The sequence below is a fragment of the Podarcis vaucheri genome (genome assembly GCF_965113315.1).
Source record: "Podarcis vaucheri genome assembly, chromosome: 5".
Classification (NCBI taxonomy): domain Eukaryota; kingdom Metazoa; phylum Chordata; class Lepidosauria; order Squamata; family Lacertidae; genus Podarcis; species Podarcis vaucheri.
The window spans coordinates 26,280,729-26,307,186 of NC_138763.1; the positions used below are offsets into that span (position 1 = coordinate 26,280,729).

Here is a 26,458-nt window from a genome sequence, read left to right on the forward strand (position 1 = left end):
AAGGCTTTGTACACGCAAGACAGAACTCGAGAGACACGCAGTACTAGCATGGTTTTAGCAAAAGAGGGTTAAAATTTGCCCACGCGCCACTCTTCTGCTGTGTTTACGGAGAAGTTAGTTACATCGAACCAATTGCAGTTTACAGTATTATTTAAATTTATATCTCACATTTTAACACCTTTGGTCATGGGCGTAGCCAAAATTTATGCTGGGGGGGGGGCAGAACTGAGCTCTACGAAACGATTGGTCAGTTAGTTATGTATTTTTGTTTATTTACTTGACTGCCTTTGGTGCCCAAAACAGCTAACAACCAAGAAAGGAGATCAAATCAATTCTGGCCAGCGGTGTTGCCCTGTTGAGGTCAATGGGGCTTGTTGCTGTTGTTTAGTCGTTTAGTCGTGTCCGACTCTTCGTGACCCCATGGACTAAAGCACGCCAGGCACTTCTGTCTTCCACTGCCTCCCGCAGTTTGGTCAAATCTTTGTCCATGGAGTTTTCTTGGCAGGGATACTGGAATGGCTTGCCGGTTCCTCCTCCAGGTGGATCACGTTTGGTCAAAACTCTCCACTATGACCTGTCCATCTTGGGTACCCTGCTCGGTATAGTTCATAGCTTCTCTGAGTTATTCAAGCCCCTTCACTATGGCAAGGCAAGGCAGTGATCCATGAAGGGGCAATGGGGCTTGTTGTTGTTTAGTCGTCCCAACTAAATGGGATTAGGAATGCTGCCCAAATGAACCATAAGTGACTCCTTTACCGTTACACGCTTTTATGTTTGTGTGAGACAGACAGACACGCACACTTTTTTATACATATAAAAAGTGTGTGTATATACATATGTTGTAAACAAAAATCTGCCCTTTTTCCCTTATGGGGTATCCAAGAGCCGATATAGAGTCCTTACATAGGTTCCTTATTGGTAGGGGAAAATAACAGAGGCCAACCAGAGAATATTGAGAAGCAAAGCAGCTAGTAAGCCTAATCTTTATTGATCTGTTGCAACAGGTTGCTCCCCTCACACGCAGGAAAGGAGGAACTGAGAACAATGGCACGCAAGGCCTTATATGGACTTTTGAAATTGCCACCCTGTAGATCAAGACCACCCCCAGAAACATCATACATACATCACAGAAGGGGTGTAACCTAAGACACCCCCCCATACATCAAACCTACATCACAGAAAAGGCGGTCTACAACAGAAATTTGAATGTTGTTTTTCTCCTGTCCTTGTTTATGTCCTGTCTGGCAGGTTACTTGATTGGATTGCCTGGGGAGCCTGGCCAGTCTTTTGTAATGATAAATACTTAGTTCCTGGGCCATGTCACAGGCTCACACTCCATTCAAACACAGACATACCCTTAAGACATTGAAGGAAAAGACAATGGGGAGGCTTTTCCATTTTCATTTGACCTTGCAGAGAAAACATTTGGTCAGTTTGGGACAGTGTGGGAATCAAAAATGGTTCCAGGTCGGTTTTCCTGTGCTTATCTATGTATGTGATTGGTTGGTACACTTATGAACATTTAACATATAGCTAAGACCTCAAGATTCCTATCACACACACTTGTGGATTATCATTGTATATTGAAAAAACATGCACACAACTACAACACTCATCAGATTTCCATGCCAAATATAACATATTCAACACAACCGGGCATGCTATGAGAAGCAGTAACTCAAGCGCCTTAGCAAAAGAAACGCAAAAGACGCAGAAGGCGCGAAATCCACCCTTCGGCAATTACTTAGTCACGTGCGTCCCTTATTATGCTTTCAGGGCGCATGCTCTTTTGGTTTCGGAAACCCGAGCTGCCCCGCCCCCATAACCCCTCTCGCGCGGCGGGCCCATCCTTCCCGGCCTGCTTCATTGGACGCGCGGAAGCGAGTGACGGGTAAGAGCAGCCATTCGGCAGCGGGCGTTCTAGGTCGGCCCGCCCAGCTTCTTCGCGGATTGGGAGCTGCGGCTTCTCGCTTTAACCGGGTTGGCTGACTGTGGAAGCTCTGAGGCGGCTGTGCAGGTTCTTTACTCGGCGACGTTCGCGTGGCGGGCTTTTTCGGTCCTCTCGCTGTTGCGGGGCGTTGCCAGAGCGGCTTTTAGGCGTCCGGCGGCCGCGTCATGGCTTGGAGGTTCATGAGGTGGGGTTTTTTTGTGGGGGGGGGGCGCGGGTCCCCGAGGGCCTAGGCAGGGAAGAATTATAAATGGTACGGGGAGGGGAGGGGGGTCTTCCCGCGTCCACTCCCCGAAAGGAGGCCTTGACTTGAAGGGGCTGCAATTCCCAGCCGTTTCTGCCTCCGCCTCCCCTGCCGCTTTTGCACTAGGCCTCTCGGGTTATGGGGCCGGGACCGGTCGTGCTCCTTCTGCCTCTTTAGGCAGGACTTGCCCTGCTGGTTGGGGACTGGTGGAGAAGCTCTTCGGCTGCCTGGCGGGGTGTTGGGAGCGGTGCCTTGTGCTGCGGTCTCAGCCTGTAATTTGGTTTTGCATTATTATTATTATTATTGTTGTTGTTGTTGTTATTTAATTATTATTTAATAATAATATTGCTAATCAGGGCAATAAATATTTCAAAAATGCTAACAAGCGTCCAAGAGCCGCCTTCCCCCTAAAAAGGAAGAAAATGAATTTGGTTAAGTGCTGTGTTACTAAGCTAGGGTAAAGGAAAGGTCTGTGTCACAGAAACTTAACCTCGACCGATATATGTGCGCAAGGATGGTGTTTCCCGGGACTCTGTTTATATCATCAAGGACTTTGTTCTCATTCCTGGCCCTTGGATTTCCGGTTTGATCCACCTCTTCGCTCTGGCCTAGTAATTTCTTTCTTTCTCACATTTCTTCAAGTACAGTACACAGGAGCCAACTCCTAGGGGCCATGGTCCCTTTGCTCCCCCAATAAAATATTTGAGAGGGTTGCCCCCCCAAGTTCAAATGGGGTGTGTGAGCCGCATTATGTGGTCAGTAATAAGGGGTGGTGCTTACCTGCCGCCCCCCAATATTTTATTCAACTTGGCACCCTTGTCCAAGTATGTTTGGTGCTGCACCAACTACATCTTGGAAGTAACATTGATTCAGCGCTGACAGGCCCATTTCTTCATACCTGTGTTTGCCCTAATTGCTTATAAAAGCAGGATGTCTGTAGTTTGATTTTCAGAACATGAGAGGGAGCAAACCCTTCATCACACTCTTGGCACTTACCTTATTATAGCTGCTGCTACTCTATCATCCAGTGTGTTTCTCCCAAGTGTGCTTCTTGGTATCAACACTCAGCTGAGGAGAAAAGTGTTTACTGCACATATGCACACCCCTTTTGCTTTAAAAAGAATTGAGACCCACATTTTATACTGAATTGGGATAGAATATCTTTGTCATGTCTAGTTTGGTCTGTATAGTAGACTTAAGGCATTCAGAAAGGGGATCATAAGCATAGAATAGTGTAATTTCTGCAAAGAGTCACCATTTCCAGTAACAAACTTATTTGATCTCACAGTCCCAAGATTATTGTCTAATGTGGAACATATTATATTCCTTTCTTTGAACTCATCATTCTTTCAGTACTGTCTTGAAGTACCGTATTTTTCAGCCCATAGGGTGCACCTAGTCCCCCCCCCCCAGGCGCGGGGCTGGGGCGGGGGAAGCCCAAGCTTCCCCCGACCCCAGCCCCCAGAACAGGCAGCTCTCCCACAGCTTGCGGAGAGCTTCCTGAAGCCTGGAGAGCGAGAGGGGTCGGTGCGCACCGACCCCTCTCGCTCTCCAGGGTTCAGCGAAAGCCTGCATTCGCCCCATAGGACGCACACACATTTTTCCCCCTTCATTTTTGGAGGGGAAAAAGTGCGTCCTATAGGGCGAAAAATGCGGTAGGTTTTTTAACATTTTTGTTCCATAAATGGGTAGCAGATGGCGAGAGAGATTTGCCCAAGGTCTACACGTTTTGAATTCATAACTGATTGGAAGTTTGATGGGTAGGTTAATTGCTAGCGGGTTGGCTAACTGTTGACAAGTTTACCTTGTTGAGACAGTAGTAGCGATGGTGGTTATCTGAACTGTTTGTGCTAAAGGTTTCTTTGTGTTCTGTTTAATTTGTGTTCTCCCCACATTTGGGGCTGGGGTGGGGGGAGACTTTGAACTCACTTAGACACTTTCTCCCACATGTGTGCATGTGTGGGAAATCCCCCCCCCCTTTATTTGAATTGCTTAAAAAGTGCCAAGCCAACTTCAAAGATGTCAAACAAAGATTGCAGTATTGGTTATTAAACGTGTACAAACCAAAGGTAGCTAAACGTTGCTAAACATGTACAAACCAAAAGGTAGTACAGATTAAACAACAAAATGTTACAGTGTCCAGCTTCTGGTCAGGGTATTGGCCTCTCCATATCCCCTTCTTAATTCCTCACCCTGCAACAGCCAGTCATTTGGGGTAGGTTGAAATAGATTTAAGCCTAATCCCAGCTGAATCAAAACATTTCTCCAGCAATGTCTTTGAGCAGCTTTCATTTCTGCCCATGAAGGTATTTCAAAAGAGCTCATATGTGTGAACTAGGAAGTGACCTATCAATTGAACACCCTGCCTCCAATAACAAACAATTCCAAATGAAGTTCTTTAAAAATTCTTTCCTCCCCCCAGCAATTTTGAATGGGAATTGGATCCTGATATATATGGAGATCGGCATTACAATGCTTTTACTCGAGAATTTTATCCCAGCCTAGAAGACCTTATGGGATCAGATGCTACTATGGTGACTGAAGAAGATACGGATTCAGCTATCTTATTTGGAACTCTGAGAGGCAATGTGGTTGGATTGCGGTATTATACAGGAGTGGTAAGTACAGGAGGAATACAAATTAGTAACAGAACTAGATTGCTTGAAAGGAAAAACTAGGTATGTTATATAAATTCTAGATAACCAGGTTGTTTGTACTCCCAGTAATGAGCAGAGGTGACTGAAGCATTAAGTAATTTGCACTTTAATTGTAATTCCAAGGTGGGGGGTAATTCAGGGATGGCTAAGCTTTGACAATGTAGTGTCCATCAAAGGTTGTTGGACTCACAAATCCCATCATCCCTGACCATTAGCCATTACTTGTGAATAGGATTATGTAGGAAAGGGGAAGAGTGATGGCACCGATGGGGGTATTTATATTGTTTGCCTTTTAAATAGCCCCACTCCTGTTTTACATGTGAACTGGGCAAACCCAAATTTAAAGTATGATTGCAAGTAGTCACATCATATGATGGGTTAAGGCTGTAAATAGATGTTCTTGATAGTGGTGCCTTGATTAGGGAATTCCCCTCTGTCTCAAATTCAGTTGAGGTGAGGTAATTAAATTTCTATAGCACCCTTCATCTGTAGATTGCAGGGTGGTTTGTAATATAAAAATCTTCAAGGTGGAACTTATTTTTTTGTGTATAACTTCATCCAGAGCTGTTCACTGAGCCTATTCTACAACAGATTTGGACCTTACTCTACTTCTGCGAGGTGACTGGTATTGCAAGCAAGATCCACACTTCCACTGTGTGTGTATCTTATATCAGATTCCCAATGTGTTAATTGTACAAAGAAGCGTATTTCTTTAAGTTGAAGCATTGTAGCATATTATAATGTTCCAACTTTGATTATACACTTGGGTACTGAGGCTAAAGACTGCTCTGAAGTTTAATGTACCTGAAATGTTGAGGGAAATCCTCAGTCCTTCTTTAGCTTATATATAGAATGTTTCTAGTACTGTAAAAACTTCCTGTTAGAACAAGGGTTTTTGCATTTTTCTCCAAAATGAATTGAACACTTTCCACCTTCACTTCAAGTCAGGCTGTCATATTCAAATTCTTTTGCAACATTAAAGAAATTTCAGCTGCTCTCTGAGCAATGGCATATGGACGATTTTATTACTTTGAAATTTCATTGTGTTTAATATTACTGTAAAAAACATTGGAAGCAAAAAATATACGGTGTAAAGGTAAAACTGCCTTAACAGTGCTTTAAAGATATTTTGGTTGTATTTTGTGTATTTTATTGTGTATTATCTACATTTTAAATAACGTGAAGGCTAATTTTGCAGGTCAATAATAATGAAATGGTTGCACTCCAGAGAGAGCCTAACAACGCATATGACAAGAATGCTGTAAAAGTAAATAATGCGAATGGAGACCAGGTAGGCCACATCAAAAAAGAGCTGGCAGCATCATTGGCATACATCATGGACAACAAGTTGGCAGTGGTGGAAGGGTAAGTATGTAAATGTAGGGCTATTTCCCCTGTTGTTTTCTTGAACAGCAGTCCATTGGTAGTAGTTAGTAAAAATAAATGTTTGCTACTGTTTACATGATGTGAATCATTCTGATTGTGCCACTAAAACTAGTTTCTAATAAGTGGGATATCTGGAAGTAGAATCACAATTTACAGGAAGCAAACTCTATAAACTAAGAAGTCTCAGTATCTGATTGCTGGTTGTGCTGGTGGCTTATGTTGAACAGGTATAGTATAGTGTAAACAAACTCGCAAACGTGAAGTGGTTTACTGAATCTGTCACAGATTGATAAGTTCATTGAGGTTTAGAACTGAGACCAGATATATAAGTAATAGTTATTCTACTATCTCTTGAAGCATTGCAGAATTAAGGTTAGGTTTTAAAGACCAAGGTTTTCCCTACCTTTGAATTTAATTAATTTTTGCCACTGAATTTCCATACCTTTTTGAAGCGTACTACTAACAAGCCAACAAAGGTCCCTATAGTTAAAGCCATGGTTTTCCCAGTGAGAACTGGACCATAAAGAAAGCTGATCACCAAAGAATCGATGCTTTTGAATTATGGTGCTGGAGGAGACTCTTGAGAGTCCCATGGACTGCAAGAAGATCAAACCTATCCATTCTTAAGGAAATCAGCCCAGAGTGCTCACTGGAAGGACACATCCTGAAGCTGAGGCTCCAATACTATGGCCACCTCATGAGAAGAGAAGACTCCCTGGAAAAGACCCTGATGTTGGGAAAGATGGAGGGTGCAAGAAGAAGGGGACGACAGAGGATGAGATGGCAGGACCGTGTTCTTGAAGCTACGAACATGAGTTTGACCAAACTGCGGGAGGCAGTGGAAGACAGGAGTGCCTGGCGTGCTCTGGTCCATGGGGTCATGAAGAGTCGGACACGACTAAACAACAACAACACTAACATATTGATTCTGCAGTAGTATTGTATATGTAAATAGTAGAAACAGGTGGTTCGCTTAATTCTCTCCGCTCTTAAAATCAGCCTGCCCCCCCCCTTACCCCTTCATTCCCTTTCCATTGCATTCTAGGCTCCTTTTATAGTTCATTTTAGGATTGTGGTAGTTATAGGTAAAACTAGAACTGATGAGGCTGAGATTCAAATTCCACCCAAGTATGATGCTTACTTGGCAACTTTGGTCAGTGTCTCAGTCGAACGTACCTCACACGTTTGTTGTGAAGATAAAAAATCCCCAGCTATTTGTGTGCACTTTATGCTGTCCCAGTGTTTTGGTTTTTTAAAAGGAAGGGCAGGGTATAAATGTAATAATGTAATGTTTTCCCTTTTCTCTAGGGTTGTTCCTTCTGGAGCAAAGAATACTTTCACTATGCCAGTACAGTTGAGTTTTTGGGGGAAAGCAGAAAATAAGCAAGCGGTTGTTGATCGACTAAAAATGCAGGGCTTTAAATTAGCTCCTCCAGGAAAAAGTAAGTTAAATAAATATTTTATACATATACTTAACAGAAATTCCTTTAATCAAAACATGAAGCATTTCTTAGCTTATTAAACCTCTCTTCTTTTGGATCACATCAATCTCTGTAAATATAAAGCAGTTTTGGTCTACTGATGATGGGAGAGCATTTGCAGTCATTGATTAGTCGTCCCCCCCTTCCTCTTTTAAAAATGATACTCAGTTTCAGAATTTAGCGTTGGGACTAGCAAGAAATATGGCAAAGCTGGAACAAGTTACAGTGCTCCGGTCCATGCTGCTGTACAAATGACAACTGAACAGGTACAATGCATGTTTGTTGTTAGAATTTGAGTTGCTGAACTTTAAACTCTCCTTTTAATAGGAGTAGAGCTTTGGGGTATATTACCTCGTCTAACTTCTCTGTACAATTCTAGCTCAAGACTGAATTTGACAAACTCTTTGAAGATCTGAAGGAAGGTGATAAAACACGTGAAGTAGAAGCAGCAAAGGTAATATATCCAGCACGTCACATTGATTGTGTGTTAGTGCACACGGTAAACACTGGCAAAATGCTAGTAAGTTCTCAGCTACAGGTTGTGGTTTCTGTTACGAAAATTCGTATAATATGACACCTTAATTTTTCAGGCTGTTGTAACTCCATTACTTCCACATCAGAAGCAAGCTTTGGCTTGGATGATTTCACGTGAGAACAACAAGGAGTTGCCTCCATTTTGGGAAGAGAGGGAAAACTACTTCTACAATACAATTACCAACTTTGCTGAAAAAACGCGGCCAGAAAATGTTCTTGGAGGAATATTGGCAGATGACATGGGCTTGGTAATTGTCATATTAGAATGTTGCCTCTGGGAGCCAGTGTGGTGTAGTGGTTAGAGCAGGGGTCAGCAACCTTTTTCAGCTGTGGGCCGGTCCACCGTCCCTCAGACCATGTGGTGGGTCAGATTATATTTTGAAAAAAAGAAGAAAAAAAGAATGAATTCCTTTTCCCCACAAATAACCCAGAGATGCATTTTAAATAAAATGACACATTCTACTCATGTAAAAACACTCTGTATTAAGAAGGCGATTGGGCCACATCCGGCCCCCGGGCCTTAGGTTGCCCACCCCTGGGCTAGAGTGTCAGACTGTAACTGAGGATATACAGGTTCAAATCCCTAGGTAAAGGTAAAGGGACCCCTGACCATTAGGTCCCGTCGTGACTGACTCTGGGGTTGCGGCACTCATCTCGCTTTACTGGCCGAGGGAGCCGGTGTATAAAGCTTCTGGGTCATGTGGCCAGCATGACTAAGCCTCTGGCGAACCAGAGCAGCGCACGGAAATGCCGTTTACCTTCCCGCCGGAGTGGTACCTATTTATCTACTTGCACTTTGACGTGCTTTCGAACTGCTAGGTTGGCAGGATCCAAATCCCTACTCAACTGCAAAACTCGGTGGGTGACTTTGGGGCAGTCACTGCGTCTCACTTGACCTACCCTCACAGGTTTATTATGACAATAAAAGTGGGAAGAAGCATGTATGCCTCCTTCAGCTCCTTTGAGGAAGGCAGTATAAAAAAGAAATAAATAATACAAACTTATCATATGAAACAATGTTAATAAATTGTTCAATGTATTTTAGGGTAAAACACTTACTATGATAGCTGTGATACTTAGCAACTTCCATGGTGGCAAACCTCTTCCTGTTAGACAGAAAAGTGATCAACTGAAGATATTTCCTATTAAGGTAATTTACTGTTAATACCACACCCCTGCTTGAATTGTATCAGTTCCAACTTCTCATAAGACAAAAATAATGCAGATATGTAAAGCAAGAAAGAAGGAATGATATGCCACTGATGTTCGTGTAGAATATTTGGTCTTGTTCTCTATATACAGTATATATGTGAATTTGATTTTGATACGGAACGGAAGGGGGGGGGCTCCTTTCCCCCTTCCTTCTAGGAACATCCGAGGCCCCGCTTATTCCTATGGCCCCGCTTTAGCCAATCACAGCCATGCATTCGTCCTGCAGAAGCTAGCTCAGGGAGCTCCTGCACGCCTCATTTCACCCCTGACAAGCTGCTGACGGCCCCCCACGGCGAGAACAGTGGATCCGAAACCTGTTACAATGTATCCATTCTGTTTCTGCTTTTGCCCTATAGTACAGAAGGGGTTTGAAATCATTGAAATCTTTAGAAATTGATATAAAATCAACCGTAACTCCGATTTCTTCGCTCTCAGTGTCATTCAACTCAGTTCCCCGTGGACTCCATGATGCTATCCGTACTTCCATAATCCCCGAAGCGGCAGGTCACGTACGCAGGAACTTCTTAATTCGCCAAACCTTCCCTCTAGGCAATATTAGGTGGCAGACGATGCATATCTCTGACCCATTGTCTTGCCACCACCGGTACTCAATAAATGTGTATCTATGTATATTTCCCGCTCCGCATATCCCCCCTCCCTCATCCGAAAATGCTAATTAATGTAATCCCACCTTTTCATAATGTATTCATGACGTGTAAAGTATATTCATGATGTAACTTGTGAAACCCAACCTTCCCATAATGTATTCGTGACGTTTCATGCACTGTATTCTGGGATATGGAGGGAAATTTCAAAAGTTCATGTCACCCCTTTCTCTGGGTTCAATCTCGCCTTGAACCTGTTGCGCAATAAACTTGGATCTTCTGCAGTTTGCTCCTGCGTCCGGCTGAGCTCATTTTCTTCCGCAGGGACCCACGGACTTAGTCCGATGAGCTGGGTGGCAGAGTAACCCCGCACCCAGATTTTAGCCGTAACAATTTATTTGAATTCTATGTGTTACTTGGACTTTTAGCCAAGCCATCCCTACGACTCAGTTTCTTAAAAAAACCAAAAATACCAAAATAAAAACTGCAAATAAAATGTGTTCTATCACCTCTTGTGCAGTAAGTTTTATCCAGGCTACCAAAAGCAGCCCCAAAGAAAAGGCTCTTCAGAAGGTTCAGGGTTTGGCAGTTTTCCAGAAGGAGGTATTTGTGTAGATATGGATCACTTCTGTCCAGAATAAGAGAGAGCAGATATAAATAGCCATGCCTCACAATTCTGTGTGTCTTGATTTCGGTGGAACTTAGCAAGTATAGGATTGCAGCCTAAATTCTTCTGTAGGATAAGCGCCACATTTTGTCAGAAATTCTAGCAAAGTAGAAAGTATCTCTAGCAGCAAGTGCCATCTTCAGTAATCCTTTTTCTTACAGGTTGTTCTCAAAAGTACATAGATGTATAAATTTACCTACAGTGGTGCCCCGCAAGACGAATGCCTTGCAAGACGGAAAACTCGCTAGACGAAAGAGTTTTCCGTTTTGGAGGTGCTTCGCAAAACAAATTTCCTGTGGGCTTGCTTCACAAGACGACAATGTCTTGCGAGTTCCTGCTGGTTTTTTCCCCTTCCCCCCTTTTTTCTAAGCCGCTTATCAGCTGATCCGATCAGCAGATAAGCTGCTAAAAGCCGCTAGACGAAGAGAATCACAGAACGGATTCTTTTTGTCTTGCGAGGCACCACTGTAGTTGCTAGTTGGCTTAGATTAGTTAACATTTGGGGCATATTGGAATTGTTTTGTTGCATTTCTGAACAAAAAATATTGTAATGCCCTAAAAATGCTATGTTTCTGGGCAACATGTCTGATGCATTCAGTATAAATCCATAAGGCCACTAGAGGGTGCTTCCTAAGTAGACACCATGTACCAACCCTGTACTGTACTACAAGAAAGAGACTTAAAATCTCAGGGAAAATGGTCCGAATGTTGCAATCTTCTGGAGAAGATGGGACAACAGTAGCAGCCAATTAGAAAACAAGAAACAAATTCAAACAAACAAACTGTATTCTTAATTTACAGGGAGGATCTAAAATATACAGTGTTTTAGAAATTACAGCTTATTGTTGTAAATTTTGGGAAACCTTGATTGATTGATTGATTGATTGAGGTGAGTGTATTATCTGAATAACTGGAACTGTCTGAAGTAGTGGAAAATGTACTAACTGGTACTTTGAAGAGCTGTGCTAGCCACGTGTGCTTTCAAGTATGTTTCAACTAATTTCCATAAGATTTGTTTTGTTTTTAAACTAAATTTTAGATGCCATTTCAGTGTGTTTATTTTTCTTTTAGAAATGTGTTCCTGCTGTGAAAAAAGACCAAGAAGGTAATTTTGATCTAGAAACTAATCACATTTGTTTTGAATTCAGTCAGATGACAACTTTCAGTACAAATTAATTTAATAATTTTTTTTTTTACATTAAATATCCTAATTGATCACCAATAGCTTAAATTTATAACGTGTTGTGGAAGGGGGAATTATTGGCATGCCTTTGTCTTTGCTTTTATTTTGTAATTATTTTTATTATGTATTTTCTGTTTCTGAGATCTACTGAATAGGCTGGTATGCAACATTAATTAATTAAATTAATTAACTAATAATAAGTTATTAGAGAAATCATGGAGTGTTTTTTTGTTTTGATTTTTAATACTTATTGTTAAGCACCCAGAATTGGCCTGCAGCTGAATGCTTCTGATACAAAGGAGAGTGAGTCTCTTCCATCTCAGTCATCCAGAACCCATCCAAAGAGGTAAGCAGATTTTATCTGTTCTTATAAGTCAATTGCAAACTACTTCTGAGCTGTTCTCTTCCCCCTCCCCTGTGTGTGAGAGGGGGTGTTTCTTGGGAGAGAGGTTGCTTTCTGGAGTTTTTTAGATGTGCGAAACATGTTGCAAGGTTATCTTTATTCTGGCCCATTTGGTGACTAGCGTAATTTCTCTTCAATGCTACTGTTTGGTAAATTTATCTCTATACCCTATCAATCTAAATGATCAGTTAAACACTTGTGAAATCCTCTATTCATTGTAATCCTTTTGCTTTCTAAATGCTTTAGAGCTATGGGCAAAAAGCCAAAGTATACAGTAAGCAGTGACTCAGAGCCCGAAGAGCAGAACACAGAAATAATGGAAAGTGAGCTTCACTTATTTTTTGGGGGGTCATTATATTTGTTTTAACAACTTTATTGATTTCCACACTGTGTTAACACTTTTCTTGTTTTCCCAGCCAAAGTGCAAAAAACGCCTCCAGCAACAAGAAAGAGAAGAAAAGGTATGATGCTAGTACTTAAAAAATACTACCGTCAAAAATTTATTGTTCCCCCTTCCCAATAAAACCTGATAACAGTACCCTAATGAGGCCTTTCTAACAGAGAGTGTGTGTAACTTTTTGCAAAACTTAACCATATACTGGTGCATAACACATGGTTGTTGGCATGATGCAAGTGAATGTGTGTTTGCACATTGTCACCATGCTTATGGATGGGCTGCTTTAGGTATTTGAATTAACTGGCCTGTGGTCTAGTTGAATCAGGACTGGCTCTAAGCTAGGAAGAATAATCTTTGATCTATGAACTGTAATATCTGTATTAATTGTGGTGGCTAAACCTATAGTTCTCATCTTCTTTATACCTAGAAGACAGTGCACGGATAGTATGTGTATGAGTTCTCACATGATTGTATAAACAGATTATTTTAACTAATTTAAACAGGAACTTTCATTTTTCAAATGTATGTGACTATTTGGTTATAAAACATTTTCACAGCTTCTTGTGATATTCAAGAGGATAAAGCATTTGCTTCTGCTCTTGAGGAACCAGCCATTTCTTCAAAAAAGACAAAGAAAAAAGGTATCCAAACTATTAAGCTTTTCCTTTTACAATGCCACTTAACACGAAATGCTACACAGTATACTTTTTAACAAGCCTATAGTTGGGAAGGAAAGGAAGACACCTGAAACTTCTGGACTGATTGAACCATGTAAAGCAATGATTCCTAGCTGGTGGTATGCAGACCCCAGGGTCTCTATGTAACCCACCCAGGGGCTCTGTGGCACCATTAATATAACAAAAACTATCATAGAGGTATCAAAATTTTCAGAAGTAAGGGGTCCATGGCTTGGCTTTTGAAAAACAGGGGGGTCTGCAATACTTAGCTAATTGGGAACTACTGGTGTAAATGATTGGATTCCTATGCAGTAGTTAAAGCAAAAATGGGAATAATACATACTTAGGATTAGAAATGATAGTAAATAATTGCAAATTGACTGGATACATCTAAAGAGGACTACATGGAAGTAATCACTGTGCAGTTACATTGCTAATTATTGTTTTTCCTCTTCAAAGGTGGTGTTACTATTCAGCATAAGAAAAATGAAGGTGAAGAGACACTGGGGACAACACTGATCATTTGTCCACTTTCTGTCCTAAGTAACTGGATTGTAGGTGTTAAATTTAAACAATTGTGCTTTTCTAAGATAAAAATATGGCATCTTAACTTCTAAAAAGAATGTTAAAGTGAAGATATATGGGGATTAGAATTTTAATACAGCCTAAATGTTCATAACCAAGATTTAAAGCGCAATCATATTTATTCATATATTCTATTGAATTCATTGGGGCTTATTCTAAGGTAAACATAGAATTGCAGCCAGAGTAATATAATTTAAGACGGTTGATGATGTACCGAATGGGTTGGGTATTTCTAATGTTGACTGTGCCTCCAGCCTTGAAACTATAGTATGCAAGTTGCTCCCATTTTTTTCCCCAGCAGAACAACTTCCATTGTAGTCACAATAAATCTGAATTAGGCTTACTCTTACTGTGCTTTATCAGGAAGGGCTGTGGCTTAGTGGTAGAGCATCTGCTTTGCCTGCAGAAGGTCTCCGGTTCGATCCCTAGCATTTCCAGGTAGAGCTGGGAGTGCCTCCTTTCTGAAAGATGCAGAGCCACTGCCAGTCAGTGAATATAGTACTGAGCTAGATGCCCCAAGGGGACACGGGTGGCGCTGTGGGTTAAACCACAGAGCCTAGGACTTGCTGATCAGAAGGTCGGCGGTTCGAATCCCCGCGATGGGGTGAGCTCCCGTTACTCGGTCCCTGCTCCTGCCAACCTAGCAGTTCGAAAGCACATCAAAAAGTGCAAGTAGATAAATAGGTACAGCTCTGGCGGGAAGGTAAACGGTGTTTCCGTGCGCTGCTCTGGTTCGCCAGAAGCGGCTTAGTAATGCTGGCCACATGACCTGGAAGCTGTACGCCGGCTGCCTCGGCCAATAAAGCAAGATGAGCGCCGCAACACCAGAGTCGGCCATGACTGGACCTAGTGGTCAGGGGTTCCTTTACCTTTTTTTAGATGCACCAATGGTTATGATTCCTATGTTCCTGACTGTAGTATAGCTTAGAAATCTCTTGACAGATGTCAGTTGTTGAGCCATCAGTTAATCACAACCATCTGGTTAATTTTTATTTCAGGATCAGTTTGAACAACATGTGGATCCGGGTGTTCACTTGAACATTTACGTTTACTATGGCTCGGAGCGCAGCAAAGATCCAGCGGTACTTTCAAGACAGGATGTTGTATTAACAACTTACAACATTTTAGCTAGTGACTATGGAGTAAGTATGGTGAAAAGTTGCAGCAAGATAAAGAAAAGCAGTTTATACATCACAAATATTTGACTTTTGTTCTAAAATACAACCTAGTAGTCTTAAGCTTTTTTCAAATCAATGCCAAATGCTCCATTGTATTCCTTTTGTTTTTTTAAAACATGTAATCTGCTTTTCCCATTGTATGAGTCTTTAGTTAAGAACAAACATATATATACGAAGGAGGTTTTTGTCTTGTAGAAGGGTGTCCTCAAACATAAACTGCCGTCGCTCATCTCCAATCATCACCCATGACCTCTTTCCCCAGATGGGCGCTGGATAAAACTAGCGCACTTGACAACTACAGGGGCAGGGTTCCTCTGTAAATCTGCAGTTCTAAGCAGATGCACAGAGAAAATGCATTAATATTTTCTGGTGTCTCCAGTTGTAGAAAGTGGGATGAGATGGCAAATGTTCTTTTTTACTCCCGCCCAGGTGTTTTAGTTTCTAATGGCTTCCAGTCACTAATGGTTTCTATGCTTTTATCTTGAAACAGTTTAATGTTTTATATTTGAGGTGTTCATTATACTCCAGCTGCACTATGATGCACTTTCATATAGGCTGTTATATTTTATTATACTGTAAGTTTTTTGGGATTCTATCCAACTAAGTCATATTCAGAGCAGACCCACTGAAATTGAGGGACGTGACTAACTTGAGTTCATTGATTTCAGTGGGTCTCCTCTGAGTACAACTTAGCTGGCTACAACTCTTGGAGTCTTGTTCTACCTGGCATTAAGTGCTTAAATTACTGTAATGGATAGCTTGGAAATAACTCGGATGTTATTCTAAGTCAGCTGTTGCAGAAGGAGTAGTAAAAATAAGTGAAATTCTGTACCTGGAAGCTCTCAAGGCTTTTATGTTTTCCAGCTGGGCAACAGAAAGATAAACATTTGGTTCCTGCTCTTAGAGCTTGAAAATGATATCAGTTCTGAGAATTGCATACCTTTTAAGGATGTTCAGTGGAGACTGATCTTTGTAAATGTAGGTGTGGGCATTTAAAAACAGATCCACTGTGCAGTGGGTGTGCATGCCTTAAGTAGCAGTATAGAGGTTTAAAAGCACATGCTCAAGTAGCAAATCTTTTACAGCAGTTTTAAGTTGCAACTGATGTTTGGAGTGTGGGGGTATTGCGGTGGAGAGAATACAGCTCAGACTGGATAGTAATACTGGGACTATGTGTGGTGGTGCAGTGGCTGCTGGCTGTGACTTTTTTGTCTGATTAAGCAGCTGACACAATCTTGCCTTCCTCTGCCCATTTCTTAGGTGATGTTATTAATTGCATCTTGATGTGGGTGCTCACCCTTGGAAATACAGTAGAAAACTTTGGTTTTTCTCATACAGCTCCAATGGAAACACTTGTAAAATACTGAGCTGTTTTGGCACCTGCTAAAAATGATTTTGTTTAGGCAAGCATGTCCAGTCATGTAAATTGGATGTGTAATTTATTATGCAATTTTATTTTGTAATGTGTGTTTGTATGAGTGATATATATATATATATATATATATATATGCAGGTTTTGGTGTCTTCGGGTGTCTTCCCGTGTAAGAGTCGGGGTGTCTGTGCGACGTTTCGACGAGGTCTCACTCGTCATCTTCAGGCTGGTGCTTTCGGCTTCTTGTTACTGGAACAGAGCAGAATCTGGTGTTTGAGTTCCTATAAATACTGTTGAGGGGTGTGGTGTATAGCCTCCAACGTTCTGGGCAGAGAGGAAGTTCCTAGATTAGTGTGCCTTTTCTTCTTTTGTTCCTTAATTACTTGAGGGATATCTTGAGTGATTTCATGAGTGATATTCTGAATACCACTGGGTGGGTCATTAAGTGTAGATTAGTTGCTAAAGCTTTTGTGTCTTGACCTCTTGAGCTTGTGAAGAGTTTTTCTGAGAAGATGGCTGTGCTGCATTTAGTTGTGCTCTGGCTTGGCTTCGTGTATAGGGGCGAGCTGTGGTTTTGTGCCTTGTGCCAGCCAGATCTGTGTAGGGATTGCAGGGGGGTGCAGCATCCGGAGGTGCCACTATAGTTTGGCTACTGGATGGAGTCTGTAATATGTCTGTGGAGAGGGTCTGGGTTTGGGTCTGGTGTGGTTGATTGGTGACGGCGTTCTGTGTGCCTCTGGTTCTGGTGTCGGTTTTTGTGGGGAGGGCTAATTTCCAGATGTCTGGCAGGCGGGACGTGTCGTCACGCTTGTTCATGTTGTGAGGGTGTTTCTCTATCTCGATGGCTTCCATGATTATTCTCTTGTGGTGATGTTCCATGTTAAAGAGCAATTTGGAATCTGCAAAATTAATTTCGTGTCCTGTTTCTTTCATGTGTTGGAAAAGAGAGGAAGTTTTTTCTTCTTTTTTGACGGCATTCTTGTGTTCTGCGATACGTGCATTTATTCGTCTGTTTGTTTGTCCAATGTACGTGGCTGGGCAGACTTTGCAGGGTATTTCATAGACCCCTTGGTTTTCCAGCTGGATTTTGTCTTTTGGGTTTCTGAGGATATTGGCTATTTTTTGGTTGGTGCAGAAGGCTGTTTTGATATTGTGTTTATGGAGGATTTTGCTGATTTTGTCTGTAGTGCCCTTGATATAAGGAAGGAGGGCCATGCCATTGTTTTCTTCTGTGTCTTGGTTTTTGGGGGGTGTTTCTTTTTGGATTAGCTTCGTAACCCTGTTTTTCTGGTATCCATTGGCGATTAACACATTTGAGAGATTCTGTAACTCAGTTGTCAAGTGGTCTTTGTCAGCCAGGCGTTTGGTTCTGGAGATGAGAGTCTTGGCTACGGAGTTTATTTGTGCAGGGTGGTGGTGTGATTGTGCATGTAAGTAGCGGTTGGTGTGTGTTTTTTTCCGGTAGATAGTGTGTCCTAGGGAGCCATCAGGTTTTTTGTAGATTAGGACGTCAAGAAAGGGGAGTTGGTTGTTGTCTTCTATTTCCATAGTGAATTGTATTTTGGGGTGTAGGCTGTTGAGATGTGTGAGGAAGCTATCTAGTTTTTCTTTCCCGTGTGGCCAAATTACAAAGGTGTCGTCAACATATCTGAGCCAAAGTTTGGGTTTGTGTTCTGACTTGTCTAAAGCATTGGTTTCAAAGTGTTCCATGTACAAATTTGCGATGACCGGTGAGAGGGGTGATCCCATAGGTGCTCCTTCTATCTGTTTGTATCTTTGTCCATTGTGGATGAAGTACGTGTTGGTTAGGCAGTGGTTGGTCAGGTCCAGGATGTATTTGGGGGGGTTGTATTTGTTTTGAATGGCTGTCAAGGCTTCATTAATGGGCACTTGAGTGAAGAGAGATACAACATCGAAGCTCACAAGTAGGTCATCGGGATGTAGGTATTGCTTCTTTATTGTTTCTATGAACTGGAAGGAGTTAGTAACGTGTGAAGCGATAGATTCTGCATAGGGCTGAAGTTGCTTAGCGAGAAATTTAGCGAGATTTTGTAGAGGTGAGCCTATGGAGCTGACTATTGGTCTGAGTGGTGTTCCTTCTTTGTGTATCTTGGGGAGACCGTAGAGTTTGGGGCATCTGGAAGATTTTTCTCTGGGGATGATTCTTAGCTGGATTTCTTCACTGATAGGAGAGGCTTTTATTTTGGATTTGGTGGTTTTTTCCAGATGTGGTGGGATCTGTTTTTATAGGTTGGTAGGTAGGGTCTTGGAGTAGATTTGATAGTTTTGCTTGGTAGTCCGATGTGTTCATCACAACAGTGGCGTTGCCTTTGTCTGCTGGGAGAATGATTATGTTGTTGTCTTTCCTCAGGTTGGTGAGTGCTTTCTGTTCTTCTTTGTGTAAATTGCTTCTGGGTGGTTTGCTGGAGCAGAGGATGTTGGTGACTTCAAGTCTGATTTTATTGGCTTCATCTGGGTCGATTTTGGTCAGGCTAGCTTCGACTCCGCATATGATGTTTTCCGTGGGGATGCGTCTCGGGGCGACTGCAAAGTTGAAACCTTTGGAGAGTACTTTGGTTTCAGTTGGGGTGAGGATCCTGTCTGATATGTTATGTACTGTTTGTTTCATGGGTTGTTGTGGAGGGTGGCTGGGTTTCTGGCGTTTCTCTAGTTTGTAGAGTTTGTTGGTGTGTCTGTCTGTCTTATGTGAGGTCTCAGTTTCAGCTCTCCAGACGGCTAGTTGTTTGCATTTGTCCCAGAGTGCAGGGTGGATTTTGTTACATAGTTTGAGGTGAAGAGTGAGCAGATCTTTGTTGGTTTGGTTTAGTAGGTATCTTTTCTTATGTATTTCGTTTCTGATTAGGGATAGTTCAGTTCGTTTCAGGATCCTTTCGGTAGCTGGGGTTTTAGAGTGGAATTTAAGTTGGAAGCATGTGGGAGTTAAGTTGTTGTCTCGGCAGTTGCGTAGGAACAGGAGATCACATAAGATGGTGGCTCTTCGGATTTCTAGTTTCTCGTAGGTTCTTGTCAGCTGGAAGGTTTCCTCCCCGTAGAGGTGAGATATTTGCTTTCGTAGATTTTCACGGGTACAGGAATGCAGGTTTTGGTGTCTTCGGGTGTCTTCCCGTGTAAGAGTCGGGGTGTCTGTGCGACGTTTCGACGAGGTCTCACTCGTCATCTTCAGGCTGGTGCTTTCGGCTTCTTGTTACTGGAACAGAGCAGAATCTGGTGTTTGAGTTCCTATAAATACTGTTGAGGGGTGTGGTGTATAGCCTCCAATTCCAAATTGCTCTTTAACATGGAACATCACCACAAGAGAATAATCATGGAAGCCATCGAGATAGAGAAACACCCTCACAACATGAACAAGCGTGACGACACGTCCCGCCTGCCAGACATCTGGAAATTAGCCCTCCCCACAAAAACCGACACCAGAACCAGAGGCACACAGAACGCCGTCACCAATCAACCACACCAGACCCAAACCCAGACCCTCTCCACAGACATATTACAGACTCCATCCAGTAGCCAAACTATAGTGGCACCTCCGGATGCTGCACCCCCCTGCAATCCCTACACAGATCTGGCTGGCACAAGGCACAAAACCACAGCTCGCCCCTATACACGAAGCCAAGCCAGAGCACAACTAAATGCAGCACAGCCATCTTCTCAGAAAAACTCTTCACAAGCTCAAGAGGTCAAGACACAAAAGCTTTAGCAACTAATCTACACTTAATGACCCACCCAGTGGTATTCAGAATATCACTCATGAAATCACTCAAGATATCCCTCAAGTAATTAAGGAACAAAAGAAGAAAAGGCACACTAATCTAGGAACTTCCTCTCTGCCCAGAACGTTGGAGGCTATACACCACACCCCTCAACAGTATTTATAGGAACTCAAACACCAGATTCTGCTCTGTTCCAGTAACAAGAAGCCGAAAGCACCAGCCTGAAGATGACGAGTGAGACCTCGTCGAAACGTCGCACAGACACCCCGACTCTTGTAATCCTGTTAAATAAACAAAAGCTCTTTCTGGAGTGAAATAGGGCCTGTATTACACTTCCATTTTCTCTGTCCCTTAAAGACAAAACTCCAGTTGCTTAGCTGCTGCTTTATTTTAAATTATATGACTTAACAGTTCTATTGATACGTTCTGATGACTGCCATGGGAATAAATTTAAGAAATCTGTGTAGTATCTGCTTTAGATGTGAACTGTAAGTTGAGCATGCTATATTTAAGCCATTCAAATAATTTCCCATATCTTACACTGTGTGTGTGTGTGTGTGTGTCTGTGTGTGTACATACACACACCTGTGATCTGGGGGCAAGTGTGGCCCTCCAGGTCCCTCTATCTGGCTCGTGGGGTTCTTTCTAGGCCACACACCCTCTGCACTTGCACCTTCCTTGAGTATTTTTCTTGGTTGAAATTGTCCTTGTAATGCCTCTTGCATTAATTGGGTTGGATTTTCAGTGAAGCTGCAAAAGTGATTTGGCTTCGAGGCCTTCATGCACGCTTGATGTAGCTGACTTCCTCTATTCGTCTTCATAAAGGTTACATATATTCTTCTGGAATAGAGAATGAAAGGAAAATGGTTTCTTTTTATTTTTTTAAGTCCCTGCTTATTTTACAGAGTTTACTTATATCCTTAAAGTACTACAGCCATTATTAAAATTTTGTTCTAGGCCAGAGGTAATAGCCCTTTACACAAATTAAAATGGCTGAGAGTGGTGTTGGATGAAGGACACACAATACGAAATCCAAATGCTCAGCAGACAAAAGCTGTACTGGACCTAGATGCACAAAGAAGATGGATTTTGACAGGTAATTATGCCAAAGGGAGAACACTGCAGCAATGTGTTAATTGACTATAAGAGTTATGCTTGTTGCACAGCTTACTGATTTCAGTAAGATTTTTCAACAGTACTGTGATGCATTATGTCTCTTAGTTTGTTTTGCACTCTGTAAAATTGCTTTAGTTAAGATTGTAGCTTGCTACTTGCTTTGGGGCATGTGTGTATGCACTCCTCCCTCCAGGGAGCATTCAGTTAGCAAATTTCAGCCCAGGCAGGAGCAATCAGTGCAGTGGGATAGTACTGCACCACCCTATTGACAGCACTGTTGCTTCCACTTAGCAGGATGGGGCAGGGCAGTAGCAAGGTCAGGGCTTGTATGGACAGATCAGCAGAGCCAATGTGGCACTCTGGGCTGCCACTCTGAACTGCTCCTGCACCATCCTGGCAAACAGTAGAGACCCCACTTTTGGAAGGGTGGCAGTGCAGCAGCACCCTGTCTGCAGCTGCTCCTGAGCATGTGGAATTTAGCAGCATGTAAGAGATGCAAGAGCAGTTCTGCTAGGGATGCAACATCTGTATTTGCTTCCCTTCTGATCATACTAGCTGCTTGGCATTGGAGCCACCCAGAGAAGCAGCCAAAACTACTGTCCTATTGCAATGGAAGTGCTGTTTCTGCTTTGAGTGCCTGATGTTGCTCAGGGGGCGGTATGAATGTCTTTGCTGGAAAAAAACTGCATTTGTAGTGCATATGCAGACATTTTCTCACTTTCAGATGATAACTCTCAGAGAGCAAGCACCTTTTTGACTGTATTTTTCTGCTTGCCTCCAGCACTGCTTTTACTTTTCCAGTCATAAATTCCAGCTGCAAAAATGCAGCTGAAGTGGCTGCTTCCTGTTCTGAACAGTTCAATTGCTCATCAAACAGGGACGAAATTAGTACATGAACTGATGGTGTTACTGTTAAAACCCGATTTGAAGCCATGGTTGGACTAGATTCAAACGCTTATCACTGTTTAGTCTTAATGGACTACTGGGATCAAACCCATAAACTTAGATTAAAGAAAGCATCTCTCCCAGGACAGCAATTGTTCCTGGCCTTAAAGTTTAAATTTTCACTTAATTATACAACTGAATAATAGTTTGAACCGGGACACCTAGGCTGAGAAATGCCGGCCATCACACCCTTTTCTTGTGCCACAGCACCTCCGACCCTCGGGGAAGCATTTATTGAGGACTCCGGGACTGGTGAGAGAAACAGTAGGCTGAAAAGTCAGCTTCTGCCAGCCCTGTTATATGGGCTGATGATCCAAAGATCCAGCCCATTTTTAACTTGCTGATTATAGTGGAGTACTGAGGTTGACATTAATATTAAAATGAAAATGCAGCGTTGTAAACAAATGCATCAATGCAGTTTAAGCCCAAGAATATTTATTTTCAGTGTAAACTCTTATTTTGATCAGACTCTATGTCTTTTAGGTAATGACTGTACCTGACTAAAGATGTTTCGAAAGCTAAGCAAAGTAGATGCCAGAACTGTTGCATTTTGCAGTAGTGAGGGACTTCATTATTTGCAAGGAGGCACTGCTTTTAAAAAACCATTTTTAATTCATGAAATAAAATCATCAGGATCTAGTGCCAGAATGTGTTGATCCAAAATAATAATCGATGATACAGTCTTTCAACGATGTGTGGGTTTCCATCAGCCTGCAAGTCAGCCAATCACGTTAAGGCAGGTTCATGTAAATGTAACTTTATAGGAAATTAACAAATGTTTTAATATGTGAAATTGATTTTTTTAAAACTTGCCTAGCAGAAGCTAATGGTAGAGTGGTACTTAGCAATATTTTGGTGTGATTTTTTTAAATAATACATAATAATATTTACCTAAGAATTCAGGCTGATACAATGATACAAATGCCAAAATAGTTTTTGGCAAGTTTTTTATACTTGTACAAGGATATTTTTTGTTTACCCAGTCTTTACTTTTGTTTTTGAGTGAATTTTATGTGGTGTAATCATAATGTGCGGCATGTTTTTGTTTTGTCTTTCTTCTTCCTTTTAGGCACACCTATTCAGAATTCCTTAAAGGATTTGTGGTCTCTTCTTTCCTTTCTAAAGCTGAAGCCTTTTACAGATAGAGACTGGTGGCACAGAACAATCCAGCGTCCTGTCACTATGGGAGATCAAGGAGGGCTCAAGTATAAAATATTTCTAGTTTCTAGTTTTCTAATACATATTTATGATAAGTACATTTTGTAAAGATCAGTACAAAGATCAGTGGATTATACATAAACTGAATGATGTGTGAAGAATGCAGACTTCATTTAAAGTTCTTTTAGTAAAATACAGAAAATTTTCAGTTTTCACTGGGTATACAAGACTGAGCGACTGAGATATAAAATATATCTGATGTTAAAGCCTCACGTGTGCTTCTTTTGTCTTGCTAGGCGTTTACAATCCCTAATTAACAGCATTACACTTCGAAGAACTAAAACAAGCAAAGTTAAAGGGAAGCCAGTTTTGAAGCTCCCGGAACGCAAAGTATTCATTCAGCATATTACACTTACAGATGAAGAGAGCCAAATGTATCATTCTGTGAAAAACGAGAGCATTGCTGCTGTTAAGAGGTAAATAGTGCCAGCTGTTAAGTGGAAGAACAGAATTCCATTAGGTTGCATTCAGTAATTGTTGTAGTCTGATTTTTTATCTTGCATGTCTTATAATGCAATACTAAATATGTCTACTCAGAAATAAGCCCTATTGGATTCAGTAGGACTTAACTCCAAGGTAAGTGTATACAGTGGTACCTTGGTTTATGAACTTAATCTGTTCTGGAAGTCCGTTCTTAAACCAAAGCATTCTTAAACCGAGGCGTGCTTTCCCATAGCAGTGGGGGACTCAATTTACAAATGGAACACACTCAACAGAAAGCAAAACATGTTCTTATTGCAAAGAAAAGTTCACAAACCAAAACACCTACTTCTGGGTTTGCAGCGTTCTTAATCCAAAGTTGTTCATAAACTAAGCTGTTGTTAAACCAAGGTACCACTGTATAGGATTGCAGCTCTGTAGATTCCATTATAATAAAACTCCATGCAATGCAATATTAAGACTCCCAAATTTATATATTTATTTTTATAAATTTTATTTTCAGTTTTCATATACATATTAGACTTCCCTCTCCCCCCTTTTGTGGTTTCTTGTCTTACTTGAATTTTTTAACTGCATTTTTCACATTACTCCTTTTTAAAGTTATTATCTTGATAATGCTTTTAACTGCTTGATTTAAGGTAACTCTACTAATGCATTTAATTGCATGCCATGATTTTTCCAATATTACACAAATGATCCCCACTCTTTTATTTATATGTGTGCGTGCGTGCACAATATTAAGACTCCCAAGTTTTTGGATTATGTAGAAATTTAACTTCTTCCTTCAGTGGCCAGTACATTAGCTGTTTTTGTTGCAGTTGGAATAGTACTAACAAACTAATCAGATTAGTACTCATCACTAGCAACATGGATTGCTAAAAGGATGGTTGAGAAAACGGGAACATTTTCTGCAACTGTTCAGTGACTGCTTGGTCTGTTGTATACAAATAAAACTGCATTGTCAGGCAGAATACTGTTCTCAAAACAGGGCATGAGATTTTAACTAAGTGGCTCCTGATAATGCCATTGTTTTTCAGTCCATTATGGAGGGTTAAATGACATGGGAAGCAAAGTGGATACACATACATTTACACACTCCTTACACTGAGGTGCCTCATTTGATAGCCTGGATTGTAATCCTTGGTTAAGTTACTGTTTCCAACACTAATGGTATGGTAAATATGACCTAACAAATCCTGCAAAGTTCTCTAATTATGGCACAAGAGAGAATTGGGCCAGAATTCGGAGGATTTGTGGATCACAGCTCAAGTATTTAAACTGTAACACTTGATTTATTTAATGTCAAAATTATCCTGCAGGTATTTCAGTGATAGAAGTGTCCTGACCCACTATGCAGATGTTCTGGGTGTGTTGCTCAGGCTAAGGCAGTTGTGTTGTCATCCATGGCTCTGTACAAGTGTGTCCTCATCCAGTGATACAGAAGGTAAGTATTCCTATGTTCTTTTAAAAACATAGGAGACCTTTAATCTCAGGTGCTTACACTTCTTGGTTTACGGCGGTTGCTGATGATCCAAATGGGTTGGGTAGTATCTCTCTGCACGTGACGAAGGCAGGAGAGCAAAGAACTCCACAGTAAAAAGTTGTGTGTCATCCTTGCTTCTATTAATGCACACCTACCAGTTGTTTAGTGTTCAGATCTGTGTACCGTATATACTTGAGTATAAGCTGACTTTTTTAGCACATTTTTTATGCTGAAAAAGCCCCCCTCGGCTTATACTCGAATGAGGGTCCTTTCGGGCTGCTCCTTCCTCCTCCTCTGCCTTTGCTGCTGTCGGCGGCCGCGGAATGAGCAGCCCAAAAGCAACCCTTTCGGGCTGCTTGTTCTTCCTCTGCCACTGCTGCCACCAGCACCCTAGGTAGGCAGGGGGACGGGAGGGGCTGGGGGGAGAGAGAAACCCCCTCTGCCGTGTACACATGCGCACACACACACTCTGGCCCATCAGGAGGTTTGTGGTGTGGTGAACCGGCTTATACTCGAGTCAATAAGTTTTCCCAGTTTTTTTGTGGTAAAATTAGGTGCCTCGGCTTATATTTGGGTCGGCTTATACTCGAGTATATATGGTAAGTGAATACTCAGGAGGCTAGAGTACCAGCCAGTTGCCCTCCACATGTTTTGGACTACAGCTTTCATCAGCTTCAGTCAGCATGACTAGTTGTCAGGGATGATGGGAAATACAGTCTGATTTTCCCCAAGATGCATTTTGCTTGATAAGTGCTGGCTCAACTTCATGTACTGCATGGTCTAATAGTTCTTCCTGCAATCTGTTCTTTGGGTCTCCTAGCCTCTCTTACTTTGACCATCGTTGAAGCGAGATGAGGGAGGCAGGGGCCTACACTTACCGTATTTTCCCGTGTATAAGACAGTGCTTTTTGCTTCAAAAAATTAGGCACAAATTGGGTATCGTCTTATACACAGATAGTGAATTAGGGGGCGTGCGTGCAATTAATGGCAGCAGC

The 26,458-nt window shown here is 41.8% G+C and overlaps 1 protein-coding gene across 2 annotated transcripts in view; it reads left to right on the plus strand.

Moving 5' to 3' along the window:
- The first annotated feature begins 1,994 nt into the window (after positions 1-1,994).
- HLTF (helicase like transcription factor) overlaps positions 1,995-26,458 on the plus strand; it is a 33,698-nt gene continuing 9,234 nt past the window's right edge. The window contains exons 1-19 of one of the 2 annotated variants that reach the window (XM_082224014.1): positions 1,995-2,135; positions 4,615-4,810; positions 6,048-6,214; positions 7,544-7,677; positions 7,885-7,982; positions 8,096-8,170; positions 8,307-8,498; positions 9,296-9,400; positions 11,806-11,839; positions 12,176-12,263; positions 12,567-12,643; positions 12,737-12,781; positions 13,275-13,358; positions 13,854-13,948; positions 14,978-15,121; positions 21,218-21,356; positions 23,391-23,526; positions 23,776-23,955; positions 25,300-25,424. In XM_082224014.1, coding sequence (XP_082080140.1) covers positions 2,116-2,135; positions 4,615-4,810; positions 6,048-6,214; positions 7,544-7,677; positions 7,885-7,982; positions 8,096-8,170; positions 8,307-8,498; positions 9,296-9,400; positions 11,806-11,839; positions 12,176-12,263; positions 12,567-12,643; positions 12,737-12,781; positions 13,275-13,358; positions 13,854-13,948; positions 14,978-15,121; positions 21,218-21,356; positions 23,391-23,526; positions 23,776-23,955; positions 25,300-25,424 — 2,134 coding nt within the window. In that variant the 5' untranslated portion in view covers positions 1,995-2,115. The remainder of the gene's footprint in view (positions 2,136-4,614; positions 4,811-6,047; positions 6,215-7,543; positions 7,678-7,884; positions 7,983-8,095; positions 8,171-8,306; positions 8,499-9,295; positions 9,401-11,805; positions 11,840-12,175; positions 12,264-12,566; positions 12,644-12,736; positions 12,782-13,274; positions 13,359-13,853; positions 13,949-14,977; positions 15,122-21,217; positions 21,357-23,390; positions 23,527-23,775; positions 23,956-25,299; positions 25,425-26,458) is intronic. The other variant, XM_082224015.1, reaches the window with a different exon arrangement.